Here is an 18974-nt window from a genome sequence, read left to right on the forward strand (position 1 = left end):
CTTTGAATGACATGTCTCAGTCTATTATTATTATTATTATTATTATTATTATTATTATTATTATTATAGTTTCAGGTGTATAAAGCAACATAATAGTTAGACATTTATACCCCTCACAAAGTGATAACCCTTCCCCCAAGTTACGACCCCTCTGACACCTTATATAACTGTTACAATACCATTGACTATCTTCCTCATTCTCTTTTGAAGGGGAAGTTTAGAGGAAAAGTCTACATTTGTTTATTCATTCACTCATTTATTCACCAAACATTTATTGGATACCTAGAATGTATTAGGCATTGAGGAAGGTGTCTTTCAATCTGGCACTGAGTGATTAGCTAGATTGAATAATTAACCTTTTTCCTGGCAATTTTGGTGCAGTGGATGCAAGGTTTCTGAGATGCAGCCCACCAGGAAGCTTACCCCAGAGTCTTTCTAAAAAATCTTTAGGTTCAGGAAAACCACACCAGGTCTAATTCTCCCAGCAAAGCAATGCTTATTAAACAGAATAAAAGGCTATCTAATGAGGCTCTGCTCTGACATGGGAGCATGAATGTATTAATTGCACATTTGGGTCACCATCCATCTTAGTATGCCTGCCAAATTTGATGTTCTTTATAAAAGTTAAGGTGAATTAGAGCATGAAGGGGGCCCGTTTCAACAAATGCCCTAATCATCTACAAAACTGTCTTAGTGTTTTTGACATCATATCCCCAACCCCCACTTCTATGACAACGTAAGTCCTAGAAATTCCCAGTATACTACTGTTCCCTCCAGTTGTGTTTGAATTTGGGGGAGATTCTTCCATCCCCGCCATTGGGAAGTGATACTCCAAGACCTATTTCTGGGTATATGCAGCATAACAATATCAGAAGCATGTCACAGAGCAGGCCAGGTTCTGGTGGTGTCCCCAAAACAGACAGGGTAGATACTCTTTAAGATGGCCCAGGTTGGCGATTTGCCTTGATTTTTCCAATGAGGGGTTCATTGGGGAAATTTTGTGAAAACTGTAAAAATCTAAAGAAATATTATTATTGTCCCCCATGAAGAACTGGGAAGCAGCCAAACCCTGTTTTGTTCAACTTGTGTTTTTGTCCAATGTTATGAATAGTCAGTGGTTTATGGCAAGCCACTTAAAATACTTGTGATAATAGACTTCCTTGTGATAACAATCTGTCTGCATCCATCCATCCATCCATCCATCCATCCATCCATCCATCCATCTATTCCTTTGTTCCTTCTTTTTTGCCAAGGAGCAACTTTGGGAGAAACCAACCTAACAAATAAGTTGCCATTTTAAATTAAAGTCACACACACACACACACACACACACACACACAGAGTATAAAAGCCATAATGCACAAATGGATCTAACTTTCCTAGAATAGCAAAGCCAATTTAAAGTTTTTAGAGCTCTAGTTACCGAATAGAGAACTTGGACACGAATGGAGCAGTTGGTTGAGACATTTTGCAGTCTTCTTTTAGGACTCAAGGGATGGCATGCACATGGAACTTTCAGGGCCTGTTTTCATAGGGCTTTACACAATGCTTCTCAGATGGCTACTGGTAACGTATGTAGGTGGTCAGACAGGCCCAAGGTACAGTCAGAAATCTTGATTCCTGAAGAAGGGGACAGGAAGTAGATAATAAATGGAGGACAAGAGTAAAAGAAGCCAGGGATACCCTCAGTAAGATGTACCAAAACAGTAGCCTGAGGCACTATTCTGGGCACCCAGACCAAAGGTAGACAACCGCAGAAACTACATGTCGAGAAGCATTCTATGCAGAGCAGTCACTTAAGGAAATCAGTCAAATTAATAAAAAAGTAATACATAAGACTAAATATGAGTCTGTTTTAAAATTATTCTATCAAGTAAATTCCTTGTCGTTTATTTTAATCTTCAGATTCTCATGCTTTTCATGTTGATGAACATTTGATTGTATTTGTTTTTTCATCATTTGTGCAGATTATTCAGATTACACTGATTTTCTCATTATTATAGATGTCTTTAAAAAATTGTTGCACTCTTCCCACATTACTTTTATAATAACAAATTAAGAAATAAATTTCTAATGTGTGCTTCCTTAGAGAAGGACCATGTCTATCTTATTCACCATTGTACCCTTTAGCCTTCCACAACATTTGATATAGAACATATATATTTGTTAATGAGTGAATTTGTTGGAGTGGAAAGAGGAAGAAGTAAGCATCTAAAAATGTATGAAGCTAAATAAAAATGAAAAATGAATCGTAAAGATCAGAGAAATTCCCAGGAGATCTAACCAAGTTTCAGAAAAAAAAGTTATTTGAGATAAGTTACAATAAAACTTCACCTTAATTAACTAATAGAAATGGGAATCAATTTTGCTCATATTTTTTAGACTTCTCATGCCTTTTTTCTTTTCTACCCTATAGCTCCGGAGGGACATGATTGTGCATCGATCACAGACCTGCCCAATGCCTTTGATGGACCAATTACCATAAGTACGTATCTCTTCTAATCTTGACTGAGGTTCCCCATACTTGGGAAAAGGATCAGGTGCATTTCTGTGTTTTATATTTGAATAGAACACCAGTCATTTCCCTAAAGCTAGTCACTTGGGCTATGATTCTGTGCCCTTTCCTCTTTTCCTGCAATGGCTTGAAACAGCTATCTGGTTCATCCCAATACACTATTCCTCAAACTTCAGTCATTTGAAAACTACTTGCACTTTTTTTTTTGCATTTCTTTGTACACAGTACTATTATTGATATTTTTAATTTAATTAATCCATCCTTTTCTACTTAAAATACATTTATTCTTTTTAAAAATATCAAATGAAAAACCAACACCCCTGGTCATAATTAGAAGGTAACCTTAAAAATAAATTTATTGTAAATGTAGAGAAAATTAAATAATGTTCTTAAATTGTACCTGCTGAAGGCTCTGAGCTGTGTTCTGTCTTATAGAGGGGGATCATTAGTGGTAGGGGTAGGGGCATTCCGCCCCCCCCCCCCAGATTTTGTGTTTGATTTAACTGGAGTATTGAAAGATAATTATAAAGTTTATAAGCTTCCTGATATGTGATTCAACATTATTTATACCATGTCCACTTAAAATCGTTTTGATTGTCTCCAAAAGTAGGCATCTGGCACTGTGGCAAACAGAATTTCGCAACCAAAACTTTCAAATAGGTCCACCTATTAACTCTGACATTATTGCCTCTGAACCTCATTTCTTTGAGAAGTGTCGCAATGTTGAGAGAGCCTGATTTCTGTCTCCTAAGAGCCAGACCCCTCAGTATACATGGGGACAGTGGTTTGGTGGCCAGGGGGTGAGAATCTTCCTAGACCATACAAATCCAGCCCACTACTGTTAGGTAGGGCATTGTCCCTGGCCTGTGCTTTGCAAAAAGAAGTGGAAGCCTGCAATGTGAGATGCGCTGTCTCAGTCAGGCCTGGTTTGAAATCCTAGCTCCTTAGCAACTGGATGAACTTAAAGGAATGACTTAGTCTTTCTGAGCCTAAGTTTTCTCATTTGTGTCATGGAACAGCATATGAGATTTGTCATGAAAACTAAGAAAGATAATATGTCTAATGCATACCTGGCCCACAGTAGATGGTCAGTAAATGTCCCATTTACTTGGTCCCCACAGATCTCTTTTCGAGTCCAGACCTGTACAAGTTTGGTCATTTCCTTACCAGATCCTCATCTGCAGAGATTATCAGGGTGATAGATACTTTAGAATTATTTTACATTCATATTTTATTAATAGGCTTACTTGGGCAAGCTAGATAGGATGACAAAAGGAATCTTTAGTCTTACCAATGCAATGCATACAATAATTTCAGTTAAAAGAACACTTGTTCAGTGAGGGGCCCAGACTTGAAGGAAGCAAATACTTTTAGGGGTGAACAATGAATGAATTCATCCTTATTTTTTCCTCTTGTCTATTCTAGTCATTTGTTTGTTTAAATCAAAGATTTTAATCTTTATATACATCTGTGCTTCTTAATTTCAAGGTTGAATTTCACAGAGGCTGGCAGAGGCTCTGTCAATATTTAGGTATGCTAATTTCTTAGCCCGGAGTAGAGGTTCACTTAAATTAACAAAGTTTGGTGCTTAGGAAGAAAATCTAATTCTTCATGGATTTACAAATAGACGTATATTCCCTGCTGAGTCTACTAGCATCTTTGTTTCCTACTTCAAATTCTATCTGAATTAGGTGGAATTAATGGCAACAAAGTTCACATGTTCTTGAGAAAGGAGAGTAGGGTCCATCCAGGAGGGGGATTTATCATTTCTTGAGCACTATCTATACTTTGAATACTGTGCTAGCACTTTACATGCACTATCATATAGTGCTCATAAGAGAAGGTAGTATTATCCCTATTTTACAAATGACAAAACTGAAGCTCAGAGAGTTACCTACCTTGTCTAGAGCCACACAAAACTGGAATTCAAACACAGGACTCCCAAACACACCTTCTTTTCCCCTCCCCATTTCCAAAGTGTGTGCATGGGCAGGAAGGATATTTTTCTCAGTTCTTCAGCCACTTATCTACCCACTAGCTAGATAGTTAGGTGTTTCTTAAAAAAAAAAAAAAGCTTTGAAATCACTGTCTTATGTAATAATTCACAGTCTTTTCTATACTCAGAAAACATCAGCTGTCAAGTTCTGAAAGTGCCTTCTCTCTCTCCCAGGTATTATTAACAGTGATGGCAGCAAATACATCCAGAAAGGTGAATACAGAACTAACCCTGAAGACATCAACTCTAGCAACTACACCAACTCTACTGAGGATGACATGAGCAGTGGATTCTCCAGTGAAAGAAGCACTTTAGGAGATTACATATTCCACACCCACCTTCCAACTGCACAACCAACCCAAGACCAAGGCAATCGCTGGGAGTTCGTCACCCCAGAGGAAACCCCCACTACCAGTAAGGAGAATGAATCACTGTGCTTTCCAATAACGATTCTTTTGCAGAAACATCTCTGATCTTCTTGAGTGCTATGCACTCATATGTCGATGGTCTCCTGTCTCTAGAAGTTGGTGACATCATTTGGGGAGTAGGCTGTTGTGATTGTCAGTGCCCTGTGTGCATTGACTGTTACAGCCAACAGTGTTTTGGTGTGTGTGTTTTTTTCCATCCACAACTCTGTTTTCCTTACCTTGGGATAAGAAGTGCCACATCGAAAGTTTTTTAGAAGAACTTACCTTGTTCTCTTGTCTCAGGGATATGGTGACAGTTCAAGCCTGATGCAGAAGCTATTTTCATTTTTGTATGTTTCCTTCTGGCGCTTATCCACCTTAACAATCTTATGATAAGATTGTTTTCATAAGTTGGGATCACAGCAGATGCAGACCATTCTATCTGCTCCTTTTTTCTCTAACTTCACTGTATATTTTTATATTTTAACCTGATTTATACTCATGTTATTGATTGTATAATATTGAATCATATTCATTACCCATGATTTATTGAACGACTCCTTTGTTTTTGGTCTAAAGAAACATAGCGGAAGGAGTTATCTGATCAAATTAAATCTCTTAAGAATTTTATATTCCAGCCTGAAGGGGAAGGCTCTTAATACTTGCTTGGTTTGTGTGGGCCGTTCATTACCTTGGGACTGTGAGAGTGGAAATACTCACATGTAAACAGTACCTTTGATTTCTTTGGGGTTTGGCTTCGCTTTCTTTGGAAAATGGTTACATCTCTATCTTGTCTCCTTTGCTTCCCTCTTTGCCTTTTCCTCATGGTTTGTTTTAAAACATGTTTCCAGATTGGCTGTGTTCCTTCTGTGAAGGATTATTCCAACTCAAGTAGGGCATCTGGCACTTGCGCGGTTTTCCTAGCATGGCGTGGACTTGCTCTTCCTGGCTATGGCTCTGGAGGGGTGGGTGGGACTCTGCTCTCCGAAGAGTGGGGCAGAAATTTATTGGTTTGTGCGAGCTCTAGATAGGAACCTTTTACAGTCCTCATGACCCAGAAGGCAAGGAAGCCCCCAGCGTTTGATGATTTCATATAAGGTTACTTGCTAAACAACGGTTTAAATTTTTATTAGCAGCTTGCTGAGGGGATGGTACAAATAAGCTTCGGGCTCTGGTCATTCTCTGCAGATTCTGTGAAGCATTTCAAAAAGCAGTTACTATCAAGTTGCCTGTGCTTTCCCAGATCATTGGCTCTCTAGAGCAAACTGTTTGTAACTTTATTGTCTGTAATCCCATGGACAACTCTTCTTGAGAGAAGCTTCTGCGAACCAGGCTGGCAGGGCTGCTGGCTATGTGTTGCTTCTTGAGTACCCTGCCTTTTCAAAGTAGTATGTTGAAGATGCTTATCGTCAGGGCGTGCAATTTTGTCAGACAATTTGTTAGCAGACAATAATAGTTGGGAAGCAGATCGGGTCTACCCTCAGGTATCATTTCCCACCAAAGAAGAAAATCGTGAAGTTAACATACAAGCTGCTAACAGCCTATATAAAACAGTATTTCACATGTGCTTTAGAAAGGGCAATTAGCACATTTATGAACATGTATAGCACATCCTTTAAGGACTGTACCTTTCCTGCCTGTTAGTTGGTCAGCAAACATATTTTGAGGACCTACTACGTACTACACCTATTCTGACGCTTAGGATCCAGTAGTAAGCACCATTAGAAAGTGGTATTGAAGAGAAGTAAGTATTAGTAAACTAGTCATTCATGCGAATGATATTTGAGGTCTTCTCTGTGCCAGACATTGCTCTAGGTACTGAGGATTCAGAGTTGGACCTACCTTCATGGACCCTATACATTGTTCAGAAATCCAGGAAGAGGAGTGTTACGAGATTTCACTGAAACATAGTTCAGGATTTGGGTTGAAAAAAGAACTGTGCTTCCTCTCTCCAGAGGATTTAGCTAAATTTCTTCCAGTAGTTAAGGAAGACAGAGACTCATTTGTCCACCAGAGTGAGTCCAGGGCTAACAGATTGTTAGTGAAGTACTGTAGGATCCAATTAGGCCAACTGCAGCTTCAAATAAATCAATGCACGCAAAGAAGGTTGTCAAAGAAAACAATAAGGTGGAAACTTGAAAGGAGCATATGGTATACTAGAAAAAGTTAGCACCGGTAAGTTCCTGAATAGACCATATTTTCTAATCCAGTGAGGAGATTCTCAAAACCCCATGGCTGTTGGACTGAGAGTTGGGACTTAGTGAGAGGGAGTGATTGAAAATCCTCCCTAATGCATGCAGGAGGGCAGAGGTCAAGAGGAGATCTGGCCGAGTACCTAAAATCGCTCTTTGGCTTGGGTGGCTCATTCCTTCCTTAACGGTCCTTAGTGGGTGGCAATCGGGAGAGCCAGTAAGAACCATCTGGGTAAGTTTTGACTTCCAGCAGGCTTTTTTATTACAAGTGTTATTTTTGGAAAAGCCCTCGTGGAGGCGTGTCTCAGCCTCTTTTCGGTTGGTGACTTAAAATTCTCTGGGATCCAGAAACCTAAACTAATTCAGGAAGCAGCTCCTGCCTGGGAATACTCTATTTCCTTGTGTTCTGGGTGTCAAAGAAACATTTTTTTTTTTGGTCTGGCATGGTCTACTTCGGTGGGGAAAATTGGAAACTCTGCTAGGCAGTAGCTTTTTCCATTTTCCCAGAATCCCATACAACTCCTTTAGGGAAGACAGAAATACTGCCAATTTCTAGCTTGCTCATATATGTTTACTTCCTGTTGGTCTCCTCCTGGTGTATTATAGGGTGAGGGTGGCAGGAACCATGCACCTTTAATAAGTTTCTGAGGTGAGAATGGGGTGTCTATGAATCTTTCACTGGATGCTCAGGTTTATCTCAGGGCATCACTGTGGCATTGGCTCCTGTCTCTCTACTCTCTATTCCAAGCAGATGTATCCTTTGTAGCATAAAACATATTGTGCAGGTGGTTGACATCTGTTGTGTGTAGAGTCCAAGGTGTTAACAAGGAATTTCTGGACTTCGAGTAGATTCAACAACAGGCCATAAGGTCTACAAGGCCCCCTGAAATAACATGCACAATTTCGAGAATGTGTAATGTGAAGGATCACGTTTTTGAGGAGAAGGCGTCACTTGTATCAGATTTTCAAAGGGATGTGTGACTCAAAATGGTTTGTAAAAATCACAAGTGGTTTAGATGTCTATTCTGATGATCTTTGCCATTCTCCTTCTACAGGGAAACGTTCTGGACACAGTCCAGCTTGAGAGTCAAATGAGAGATTTCAAATTGTAAAATATTACTGATGATCCTTTCTCTAATTTGAACAGAGCCCAGAACTTCTCTAAGTTGAGCAGTTTTGTTTCTTTTCCAGAAACACATTCTGAATTAGAATTAAAAGGGACAGAAAGTGACAGATGGATACTTGAGAAAGCTTTACCTGATTTCAACTTGTTGGGCACACACCCTTTGCGAAGTGCCTGCTTAAGTATAAAGCTTGACTTGAGGTTAATAAGTGTGAGTGGAGATTTGAAATGCCAGTTGTTGTCACAAGCTACCTGGATAAAATGATAGACCCAAAAGATACAGGCAAGCACCTCTAAAGGTTCCCCAAAAATAGATGAGTGAGAGCAACTTTATGAAATGCTGTGCTAAAGACCTTCAGTTCATAGCTAGGTTGCCCAATCAAGTAAATGTAAAAATCTCTTTCCATCATAGGTTATTAAGTTGATACTTGATATTGCTCTGAGCCTGTATTCAGGGGATCTTGTTTGAAGAATCAGTCGCCCTGAAGTGATACCCATACAGAATTTGCACTTCTGATGTTATCCTAAGATTTTAGGAGACTTTAGGAGAGTGGAAAGATAAACCCAAGCCTCAATCCTTCTTTTCTAATCTTCATTCTATAATAGATACAGACATTCTACATAGAGAGTACTGAGAGTAAAGGTTTTGAAGAAAGGTCTCACTGAATGGTATTTTCATAATTGATTCAGTTACTTCAACTGTGTACTCAAACAGCCATGCAGCAGTTCAGGACAAATTAATTGAATATGGTCCTGGTTTGATAATTTACAGCCTAAGATTCAGGATCAAACAACAGCAACCACAGGTAAACTGTTATGTCTTCTGCTTATTTGTTGTCCTTTGCCAAGTCCTTTAGGGTTCAGGAAAAGGACATCCATTATTATTTTCTACTGATGCTCTGTCACCACCATTAATGAGGTCAGGCTGTGGTACCATTTCATTTATCAGAGAGGCCTATGGATCTGGGGACACAACTGGATACTCCTAATGTACTAATTGTTTTTCTTTTAGAAACATGCACTAGAATCAGAAATATTTTTTTCCTTTAGGGGCTTCCATTAGGAGATGCATTCACTATGAGTCCTCTGGAAAGAAGTCTATTGGAAAAATGCATGCTCCTACTTTCTGCTAATTATTACAGTCAATAATAATGGAGGGAAAATTGATTTACAGATGGAAAATGGAGGCCCTGGACACTTATTTGGACATCTGAAACCTCAACTGCAAACTGTAGGAAGTCAGCTGTTGCTTTACATCAGAATCTAGGCCTCTAACAAGCTCCCTGGATCTCTGACTATTACCGTGTTTCCCCAAAAATATAACAGGGTCTTATATTAATTTTTTGCTCCAAAAGACGCATTTTATTAATTTGTTCATGTACAAAAATCTACATGTATTCAAATACAGTCATGTCTGGCTGATGATCTTAACTGGGGCTTATTTTGGGGTAGGGCTTATATTACACGCACCCTGAAAATCATACTAGGGCTTATTTTCTGGTTAGGTCTTATTTTCAGGGAAACATGGTAACCCTGAGTCCCTGCAAAGTATTTTGACTTGAGAGCTTTTGTGGGAAAACATTCAGAGTCTATAATAATGGCAGGTTACAAGCATACGAGTATCTTCATTTATTAACTTTTGTCGTGAAGGATATGGTCATATTTCAAAATGATTTGGCATATTTTTGACAGAAGGAGAGTAATAAAATGGCCCTTTACATTTGCTTAGCTTGTAGGACATTGAATAAACTATATTCTTTATTTCAACAAATACTCAAGTAAGGAAAAGAGTGCCTATTTTTGTGAGTCCATATCATAGTGACAGAGATGATTCTGCAGAGAGACAGAGAGAGGAAGGGAGGGAGGGAAGGAGAGAGGGAGAGAAAGAGATACTGAAGAATAAAGAATATGCTGTTTTTACATGTTTACAATGTTTTTCTTCATAGGACAAACATTGTGAAGGAAACAGTCTTGTCAATGTTTCATCTTGGGTCGTTTCTGAGCTTTCTTGATAGCTAAAAAAAAGGAATCTAATTCACCATACTTTTGTATTTGGGGATTTAATGATGGTATTAGTCTCTCTGCTTGAACTTTTTTCAGTTTCTCATCTATTATCTAATATTCTTCTGATGCACATCATGGTTACAGAAATGGCCATCTTTAAAAGTATTCAAATCAGGACTCTTGCTTTTGGTCTTATTAGTGAGATCATTGGGTCACTTTCCCTTGGTCTGTCTTTTCTGATTGCTTATTTTATTTTCAAAAGCTGGGACTCAAAATGTCCTATTCTGCCTTGCAAAATATAGTTTGATATAAAAAGTGACTGTGGGCAAGGCTGTTAGAAGATTTGGACTCTAAATGGAGAAAAGCAGAAAGGCATTTTTTTCCTTGTTTTGTATCATATGTCATTCTTCATGTGTCTGGGATTGCTTGCAATATCATATCCTAAATTCTTAGAGGATGGTTTTTGTTGGCCAAGATATAGTATATAGAAGATGAAGGGCTAGGACTCTGAAGAGCTTGGTTTTAGAATTATGGACTCTCAGATTTGGAGAGCATCTCCAAATGCTCTAGTTCATTTAACACTCTTAATCATTTAATCTCTTACACAGCTTTCCTCCTAAGTGATCTTCCTGATGGTGGAAAATAGAATACTTTATGAAGATTGTTGGATAGTTCAAATTATTACCTTTTTAAATCCAACATTTGGAAAAATAAGTCACCTCCCTGAAATTCTCACTACAGGTCCCAATTTGGCCTTTTGGGAGCACAGACACAAATTTAATTCCTCTTTTACATTATAGCCTCTCAAAATTCAAAGGCTGCTCTCATGCTCGTCCTGAGACCTCCCTGTTGTTTAGCCTTCTGACTTCAGACAGGTCAAGTTCCATCTTTCTATCTTTAAGATGAGGAGCATGAGCCAGATGATATTTAAGGTCCTTCCATCTCTGACATTCTATGAACTCCAGTTTGGGCCTCTGAAAGACATGGAACTGTGCTTTTTTACTTTTTTTCTGCCATCTATATCCAGTATAGATGACTCTCTTGTGTAGTAAAAAAGTAAAAGCATATACAATGTTATTTCCTAGGAGCTGATAGTTAATCTATCAACAATCAATTCAATTATGGTTACAACAGCTATGGTGAGCACTAGTAATACAAGTCCCAAAAGCAAGCAAGAGGCGAGAACCTCAGGATAGGTTTTTGTGGTTGATTCAATCATCAGAGTTCAACAACTCTCTTCACATAACAACAATAATGGCTAGTAATTAGTTATCATTATCTCATTTTATATGTTTTCTTTCTTTTTAAGATTTTATTGGGGAATTGGGGGATTGGGGAAGTGGAACAGACAAGTTGCTGTCCTTTTGTTCTTCAGTCTAGTTGTGGAGGACGTCGCTTCACTGGCCTATGTTGGTATTGTGATCATTGCATTCTTCCCAGCTGAGGCTATCGGTCGCCGGCCATTGGATGGCCACTCACAGCAGCTCATGCCAGCTGCCGGCCACTCACGGTAGCTCACAGTAGCCCACGGCAGCCCACTGCAGCCTATGCCATCACCGGCCACTCACGGCAGCCCAGCTCCAGGTGGAGCCGTTGTTCACCATCCTAGCTATAGAGGGTGCAGTGTCACTAGCCCTCATGTGGGATCCGAACCGGCAGCCCTACTGCTCAGAGCTCACACTCCCAAGCCAACTGTTAACCAACTGAACCACTGGGCCGGCCCTCATATGTTTTCTTGACAGTCTTCAATAGTTCTCATTGACCTTAGGGATACTGCAAAATCTATTCTAGTTTCACAAATGTTTTTGATGACTCCTGAAGGATCAGGAGCTCTGAGATCTATCTATATATTTCATTTGATAGCACCATTAAGCATATTTCTTCTTTCTACTCTATAGAATTAATAAAGCCCAGGAGGAGGCTAATACAGGGACTGTGAAAAGGGGCCAGGTCTTTCTTGATGACAGAACAAAATTTTGACTCGGAAAGGTATTCTAAAACGACCAAAGTAAAAAGTTAAAAACTTTTAATTTTTCATGAGAAAATAAAATAGCACAGCTAGAGCTAACAAAATTTAGAAAATCTCCATCAGTGGAACTATTCTTGGGGTAGATATAGATACTAACAGTGTGAAAAGACAAATGGTCATTCCAAAAGGTAGCATGAATCTCATTCAAAATGCAGGAAACCCCTTTTCAGTAAAGAGATGTCTTCTACAGTAACCATTGAGAAGAGATGGAAGCTTTCCTCTTTTCTTGTGATTGCATCCAAAATGGGAAAAGTGAGACTTTCTCCAGATCTTGGCTACAGCCCACTTTAGTTAACCAGAAGGGTTGACCAATAAATGGCAGTCATGACTTCTCTGTTACTTGACTTTTTTTTTTTTTTGGTGTATGGTAAAGTATTATTGAGAACTGCAGTGGAACTTTCATTTGTGCTCACAGTACAGCGATCTGATGATAGAGAAGATCAAAAAATGAAATAGCAAATTTTGAATACATCTATGAAATTTTAGAAACAGCTGACGCGTGTTTAGATTCCAAGATTTTTCTGAAGTATCTTGACACAACAAATAGGCACATGTGAAAACTTTCCATTCTATTCTAGACAGCCTAGCTTTCATGGCACATGCTTAATAAGTTAATAAGTGTATCTAAAAGCATGGAGGAGTGTTTATTGACCTTTTTTTTCATTTTCTTCTTTAGTTGGGTTCTGTCTATATTTATTCTTTTAACTTCCTTAAAGAGAATTGTTCAGTAGTAAAGATCATAGCCAATCGTTTTTAGATCTATAGAGTAGCTTCCGAGACCAAGATATAAGAATTGGGGGCATTGTACATCAAATGCTTCACATTCTTCTTATAACCTTGGGAATTCCATTATACATTCTGTTCCTGATTTTCTTCCTATGTCAAATGGGTTGCTTGGCATCCAGCTCAGCTACTAACGCAAGTCACCACAACAGGTATGGATTCAAGTCTCATCTCAGCAGGCTGGGAGCCAACTGAAGAAGATGAAAGTGACAAACACCCTATTCATTCTGGATCAGGCATTGATGATGATGAAGATTTTATCTCCAGCACCAGTAAGAATAATTGATTACAGTAGAACCATTTATGCAAGGCTTACCAATTTATTGGAGTGTTGGCCAATAGTATTTTTATCTTGGGAAGTAGTTGATATGAAAAATGAGCACAAGCGTAAGATCACACCTTAGTTATATACCTTGATAAGATTATGAAGGAAGCAATAGATTTTGGTTTCATGGAAGCCAAAACATTTGGAAGAGAAATGGGAAAAGTATCTTTTGTAAAATTCTTAATGTCTCATAATCTTCCTATTTTGTCTGTGTATGCGGTCTGCTGCTAGACTCTCTTTGAGCTGCTGAGTTTTGTCAGAGAATACCATAGTAAGAAATTACAGCCAATATTCATTGTGTGCCTATTGTGTTAGGTGCTAGGAATACAAATATGAAAAAAGCCAGAGCTCTTACCTTCAAAGGACTCATGGCATATTTAAGCAATGGACGGGAGAATGTTATTGGGAGGATATTAATTAAAAGTTGTAGATCATCCTAAATTGAAGACTTAGAAGACCCCAGAAAGGCTTAGAAGATGGGAACTAGAACTCAAGAATTGCCTTAATCAATACCTGGTTGAGGTCAAGGGAACAAATCCAGAGTTCTAACAAACCAATTGGGCATCAATATAACAGAAAGACATGGAAGCAAATGACAACTGTCAGCTGAGATTTAAGAAAACAGTACCCATTATTATAAACAAATAGCATAATAGTATAAAAATTTGTGACAATTATAAAACTTTTTGAGAACAGAGATGGAAATTGAGCTAAAAAAAGTCCTCAAAAAGAAAACATATAGCAATTGGTCTAATATTGTGCCAAATGACTGAGTTTCCTATTTATACCTGTAATGATCAAAGATTTTGCTGAACAGAGATGAGAATCCTGAACCTGATTTCATCACAGCTTTGCTTTTTCTTAGAGAAGGTGTGCCTTTGGGGTACTATGAGCTCTCCTGGGTCACTGAAGTTTTGTCCGTCCAATTGAAACCTCAGAGTATTGTCTCAAAATGGACAGCACTCAGAGAGGGAGGGATAAAAAAAAATAATAGCTTAGGTCTTGAAGGCATCTAAGTATATGGCATTGATAGCACAAACACTTGAGATGAACTAGATGCTTTACATCTAAGCTGTTAAGTGGTGTCCAGGCTAAGAAATATAGTCCAGGCAATATTTCTTAACCTGGACACCTCTGCTAAGCTTAATCTAGAATAAGGAAACTCTTTTTAGTAACTTCAGAAAGAAAATCTAATAACCAAAAACATTGCAGCTTTATTGTTACACTGTCTATTGGGTTCAGGATGTGGTCCCATCTTCCAGGAGGGGCCATCAGTAAGGATGTGGTCTTGATAGTTGAGAAACTAAACTCTCTTGGGTAATAATCCAAACAGATCAACCTGAAAACAAATTGTATATTCACACTCCAGGGGAAAACGTCCCTTGGTATTTTTCATCTCTGTGGCATAGTTGCCAATTTCAGTTCATCTTTGTGCTTGGCAGCTACGTACATAATTCATCAGGATGCCCTCCTTCTCCTGAAGGGTATGGAAACTGCCACTTTTTCATGCTTTTGGGGAATGTGGTTGATGATTTTAAACCTGGTTTTCTTGTGAAATGGAAATGATACTATTACAGTTCTGAAAAGAGTTTTGTGTTATTTTGGTATCAAAATAAAGTTTGAAAGAATTAGGAGGGATTTGCAAATTACCTTTTCACAAAAGATATTGATTCTGATTTTGTCATGATCCTTCTGTCAGGTGTGTCGTCTATGCTAGCCCTATCATTTTGGGTGACAGTATCGGGGCACTGGTGGATGTATGCCTTTTTTCTTTTTTTCCTGGGGGTGCTGTGATGGTGGTTGGTTACCTATGGTGTTTTTCTACGGAATGTACACATCTTGTTTTTCTTTCATTGGCTACGAATATCTTGCATGTGAAATGCTTTGTACTTGATGAGAATACCATATGTGCTTGAATAATATTCAGAAATGTATAGCTAAGTCATATGGCTGTTATAGGTAGACATCCTTTCTTAGAATCACCTGTAGGAAACCTCTGGCTGCTCGGGCAGTTCCTTTCCCCCACCAAAACTGCTAAAGGAATAAAGTGATCATCGAGGTGTAACTTTCAGGTACCTGCCTCTTCATCTCCTGAGGATCAACGAGTAGCACCCTTGCCAGCAATGCAAACTCCTTGAGCTTTCAAGCACGGAGGCTGTTACAGACTGCATGGAAGGGCAAAGCTCTGCCGTCTTTGGTTAACTTCGGTGGAGGGCTGGTGTTTTCAAAGCTATTCCTCCTCCTGCCGCAACTTCTTTGGCTGCTTTCTCCAGAAGATCTCATGTTCTGACTCCAGCGTATTCTATGACAGAATGCAAAGGACACTGAGATGCTTAACGATATGACTGAATCCAGCTAAAGGCACTCTCTGCTTTCCCTCCATTTCCACTCAGCCATCTATACAACCTGGTATAGATGATTTACTATATTATAGACGAAAGAAGGGGGAAATGTGCAAAACAGGTGGTGAAGGCTCAAGAAATAACTTTCTCCTAATGACGTCAATCATCGTTATCACAATTTCAGCCACACGACGGGTTTTTGATGACCCCAAACAGAATGACAATTTGCAGCAGTGGAGCCCAGACTTTTTAAATCCAGAAATATTACTTCAGACAACCACAAGGATGACTGGTAATGGGATATGCATTCTTAATTAAAGAATTTTTTTTCCCCTCAAAGTCTATGATATTGCAAAGGTCAATCATCAAGACACAGTGGGAAATTTAGTTAATACCTCATCACCAGTTCGTAGTAAATGTTTAATGAGGATACTCAGTTGAACGTGGGGGCCATTTAGAAATCATACCATCTGGGCACAAGATATTTTATGTTGCATCATTATACAAATGAATACATTAAAATGGTTTATGGTGCTATCCTTGAGAAAGTGGGGTAACAGGCCACCACTAAGACATTCTGTGCCTGTTGGTTTTCTCTTGGGAGAAAGTATTGAAGTCGCTCAAAAGTATTGAGAGTCGATGCTCAGAGATACTATTTAGGCATAGAATCACTAAATAGCATACACTTGAATGGAAGAACAGAACCATCAAAGGTTGGTTGATTAAAAGTCACAGCATATATACCCATCATCACAGCAGATGTGGACAGAAACGTCACCAGTGATTATGGAGAAGACTGGACCCAGGAACCACATTCCACTCTCACTCGCCATGAGCATCACGAGGAAGAGGAGGCTCAGCAGTCTGCAAGCACAAGTAAGAGTGGCGGTCAGCAGCTCTGGGTTAAATGACTTAGTGAAGTCATTCCAAAGAATAGGGAAGACCATTTTTAGACATTGGTCACATCTTCTATTTCCACACAGCATTTTTTTTTATCCCCAGAACATGAAAAGCTGCCAAATCTGCACACAATTTTTAGAAATCAGGGGGAAAAAAGTGCTAACTTGTCAGGTTGCCCCAAAAGCCAAAATGTTTCACAATGTTTAGAAAGTTAAATTTTAAAAAGATCTGAGATACGGTTTTTGTGTTAAAGATTCATAGAGGCTCCACTTGGTTGTTCAGGGAAATGTATAATGAAGAATATGTTCTTTGGGTGCTTAGTAGTTATATCTGGAAAGAAAGATTGACTAGTGCAACGATCTTTAGAGTCTTCATTTTCTATGAAGGTCTTTGATGAATCCAGTTTCTTCTTCATAGTCTGTTCCTCACTGCATTATAGAAAGGCATCTCTTACACTCTTTAGAGAAAAGTCGATAGCTTGGATGGTCTGTATTTGAATTCTATGACTTTTCTTTTTCTGTTTTTAAGCCAAGGATAACTTGGGGGAGGCTTTGATGCTGTTTTCTTCTATTTATGTGCAAACATGTCAGGTTTTCTAAAATAATCTCAAGTCTCACTACTGGACTAAGAAGAGAACAAAAAAAGCAAGAAGTATTGGCTTGTCGGAAAAGTCATGATGTATTTTTTCTGTTTTTCATTGCGTCATGACTTTTCCAACAACCCAATATATACTCTTCTTTTATCTATTTCTCAGATGCCTACCACGTTTGGAATAAAATAAGCTTTAATTTAGGATAACAACTTGTAGCATTGTTAAAACTATGGCTCAACCATCATTCTCACAGTCTTGGATACTCCTAAAGCAAAAATGTAAGAAACAGCCACTTAAAAGCCAAAGGAGACACCAAAAAGGTTTGAGAATCCATGGTTTGAGGGATGTCTTCAGACAACAAAAGAAACATTTCAGACATCAGCTAAGACACAGGTTGATAAGCCCTAGGCATTGCACTGAATACGTCCAACAGGCCTACATCTCACTACTTACCCTGATAGATTTGCTATGCACGTGAGAATTAGGAACTGAGTTAACAACAGTCCTCTGATAGAGGAAAGAAATAGGAAGTGTAAGTCTCCTCAGAATGGCATTCTGTACTAGTCCTCTTTGGACCCAACACTATAATTTGGAAATTATTTAAGACAGCTTGTACTTAAAAAGCAGAAAGATATTTAAGAGGCTTAGAATTAATGATAAAAAATCAAACGAGACATAGCAGAACCTAACAGAAGGAAAGTAGCACCAGCCTCAGCAATTCTCTTATCAGCACTTCCAAAACATAAAGAGATTCTGGTTGGTGACCTCTGAGCTTTATCAAAAGAACATTACAACATAATAGACACTTCAAAGAATTATGTGACTATCTCACCGGACTAAGGAAGGGTCCTAGGGAAAATTAATAAGGCCCTTGAATGTTGTACAGAAATGACTCTCTTTTTTATTACAGTACAAAACTCAAATATGAAGTAAGGATGTCATGATTTTATTAGAAAAATTATGTAAAAAATCCAAACATGTAATTTATTCTTGTTCTGAGAATTTACATATAGTTAAATAAATGTAAAAAGGTTTATTTAAAAAAATAAAAAGAACTTTCTAGAAGAAAGTCAACCTTCATATTATACAATGAAAATCCTATATTCTGCTAACTCATATGTTGAAAACAACAGTGGGTTACTGGGTATTTAAAGGATCATTGTGTTTATAAAGATAGTGATAGGAGGAGTGTAGAGAAGTGTGCATGTGTGCGTATACACACACACACGTGAGTGCACATGATTTTTTTTCTTTTTCTGTTCTGTTTCTTATTTTTTTAATTTTGAATAGGCAGTTTATATTTGGGTTAACTTTCCTTTTTTTTTTTAGTAATTGCACTCATTGGTTTTTCTAACTTCATTACTTGTTAGGAGGCAGTTATTTAGTTACTGGGAAGTAAAGCTTAAGATTTTGGGGATTTTCCCTTTCCATCTGATAACAAGTTAACCCCAGGAATGTTTTGGCTAATGTTAGAGTAAAATGACAATAAGTTTTATTTTTAAAAATGTCTTTGCTACTATAAAATCACACATATTTTCTAAATAATGAAATACTCAATTTTACAAGTTGCAAAATATACTTCAGCTTGACAAGTTGATAGGCTCTCTATTTCTTGAGAACTAAAAATTTGCTATCAGTTGCTTTAGATGAAAATGTCAGTGGCTTTCTAGTTTTTCCTATCAGGACCCTGATATACTTGTATTCCATTCATTTTGTCCTTTCAAAAACTGGATAATTACAACATTGTAGTTGAAATTTTAAGCCTG

The 18974-nt window shown here is 38.3% G+C and overlaps 1 protein-coding gene across 15 annotated transcripts in view; it reads left to right on the forward strand.

The window, feature by feature from the left end:
- CD44 (CD44 molecule (IN blood group)) overlaps positions 1 to 18974 on the forward strand; it is an 86801-nt gene that overhangs the window by 41877 nt on the left and 25950 nt on the right. For 6 of the 15 annotated variants that reach the window (XM_019639548.1, XM_019639549.1, XM_019639550.1 and 3 more), the window contains exons 4-5: positions 2417 to 2485; positions 4686 to 4925. In XM_019639548.1, the coding sequence (XP_019495093.1) occupies positions 2417 to 2485; positions 4686 to 4925 (309 nt within the window). Of the gene's footprint in view, positions 1 to 2416; positions 2486 to 4685; positions 4926 to 13201; positions 13322 to 15900; positions 16009 to 16472; positions 16593 to 18974 lie in introns of all 15 variants that reach the window. The other 9 variants (XM_019639538.1, XM_019639541.1, XM_019639545.1 and 6 more) reach the window with 5 other exon arrangements.

The sequence above is a fragment of the Hipposideros armiger genome, unplaced genomic scaffold (assembly GCF_001890085.2).
Source record: "Hipposideros armiger isolate ML-2016 unplaced genomic scaffold, ASM189008v1 scaffold_44, whole genome shotgun sequence".
Classification (NCBI taxonomy): Eukaryota; Metazoa; Chordata; class Mammalia; order Chiroptera; family Hipposideridae; genus Hipposideros; species Hipposideros armiger.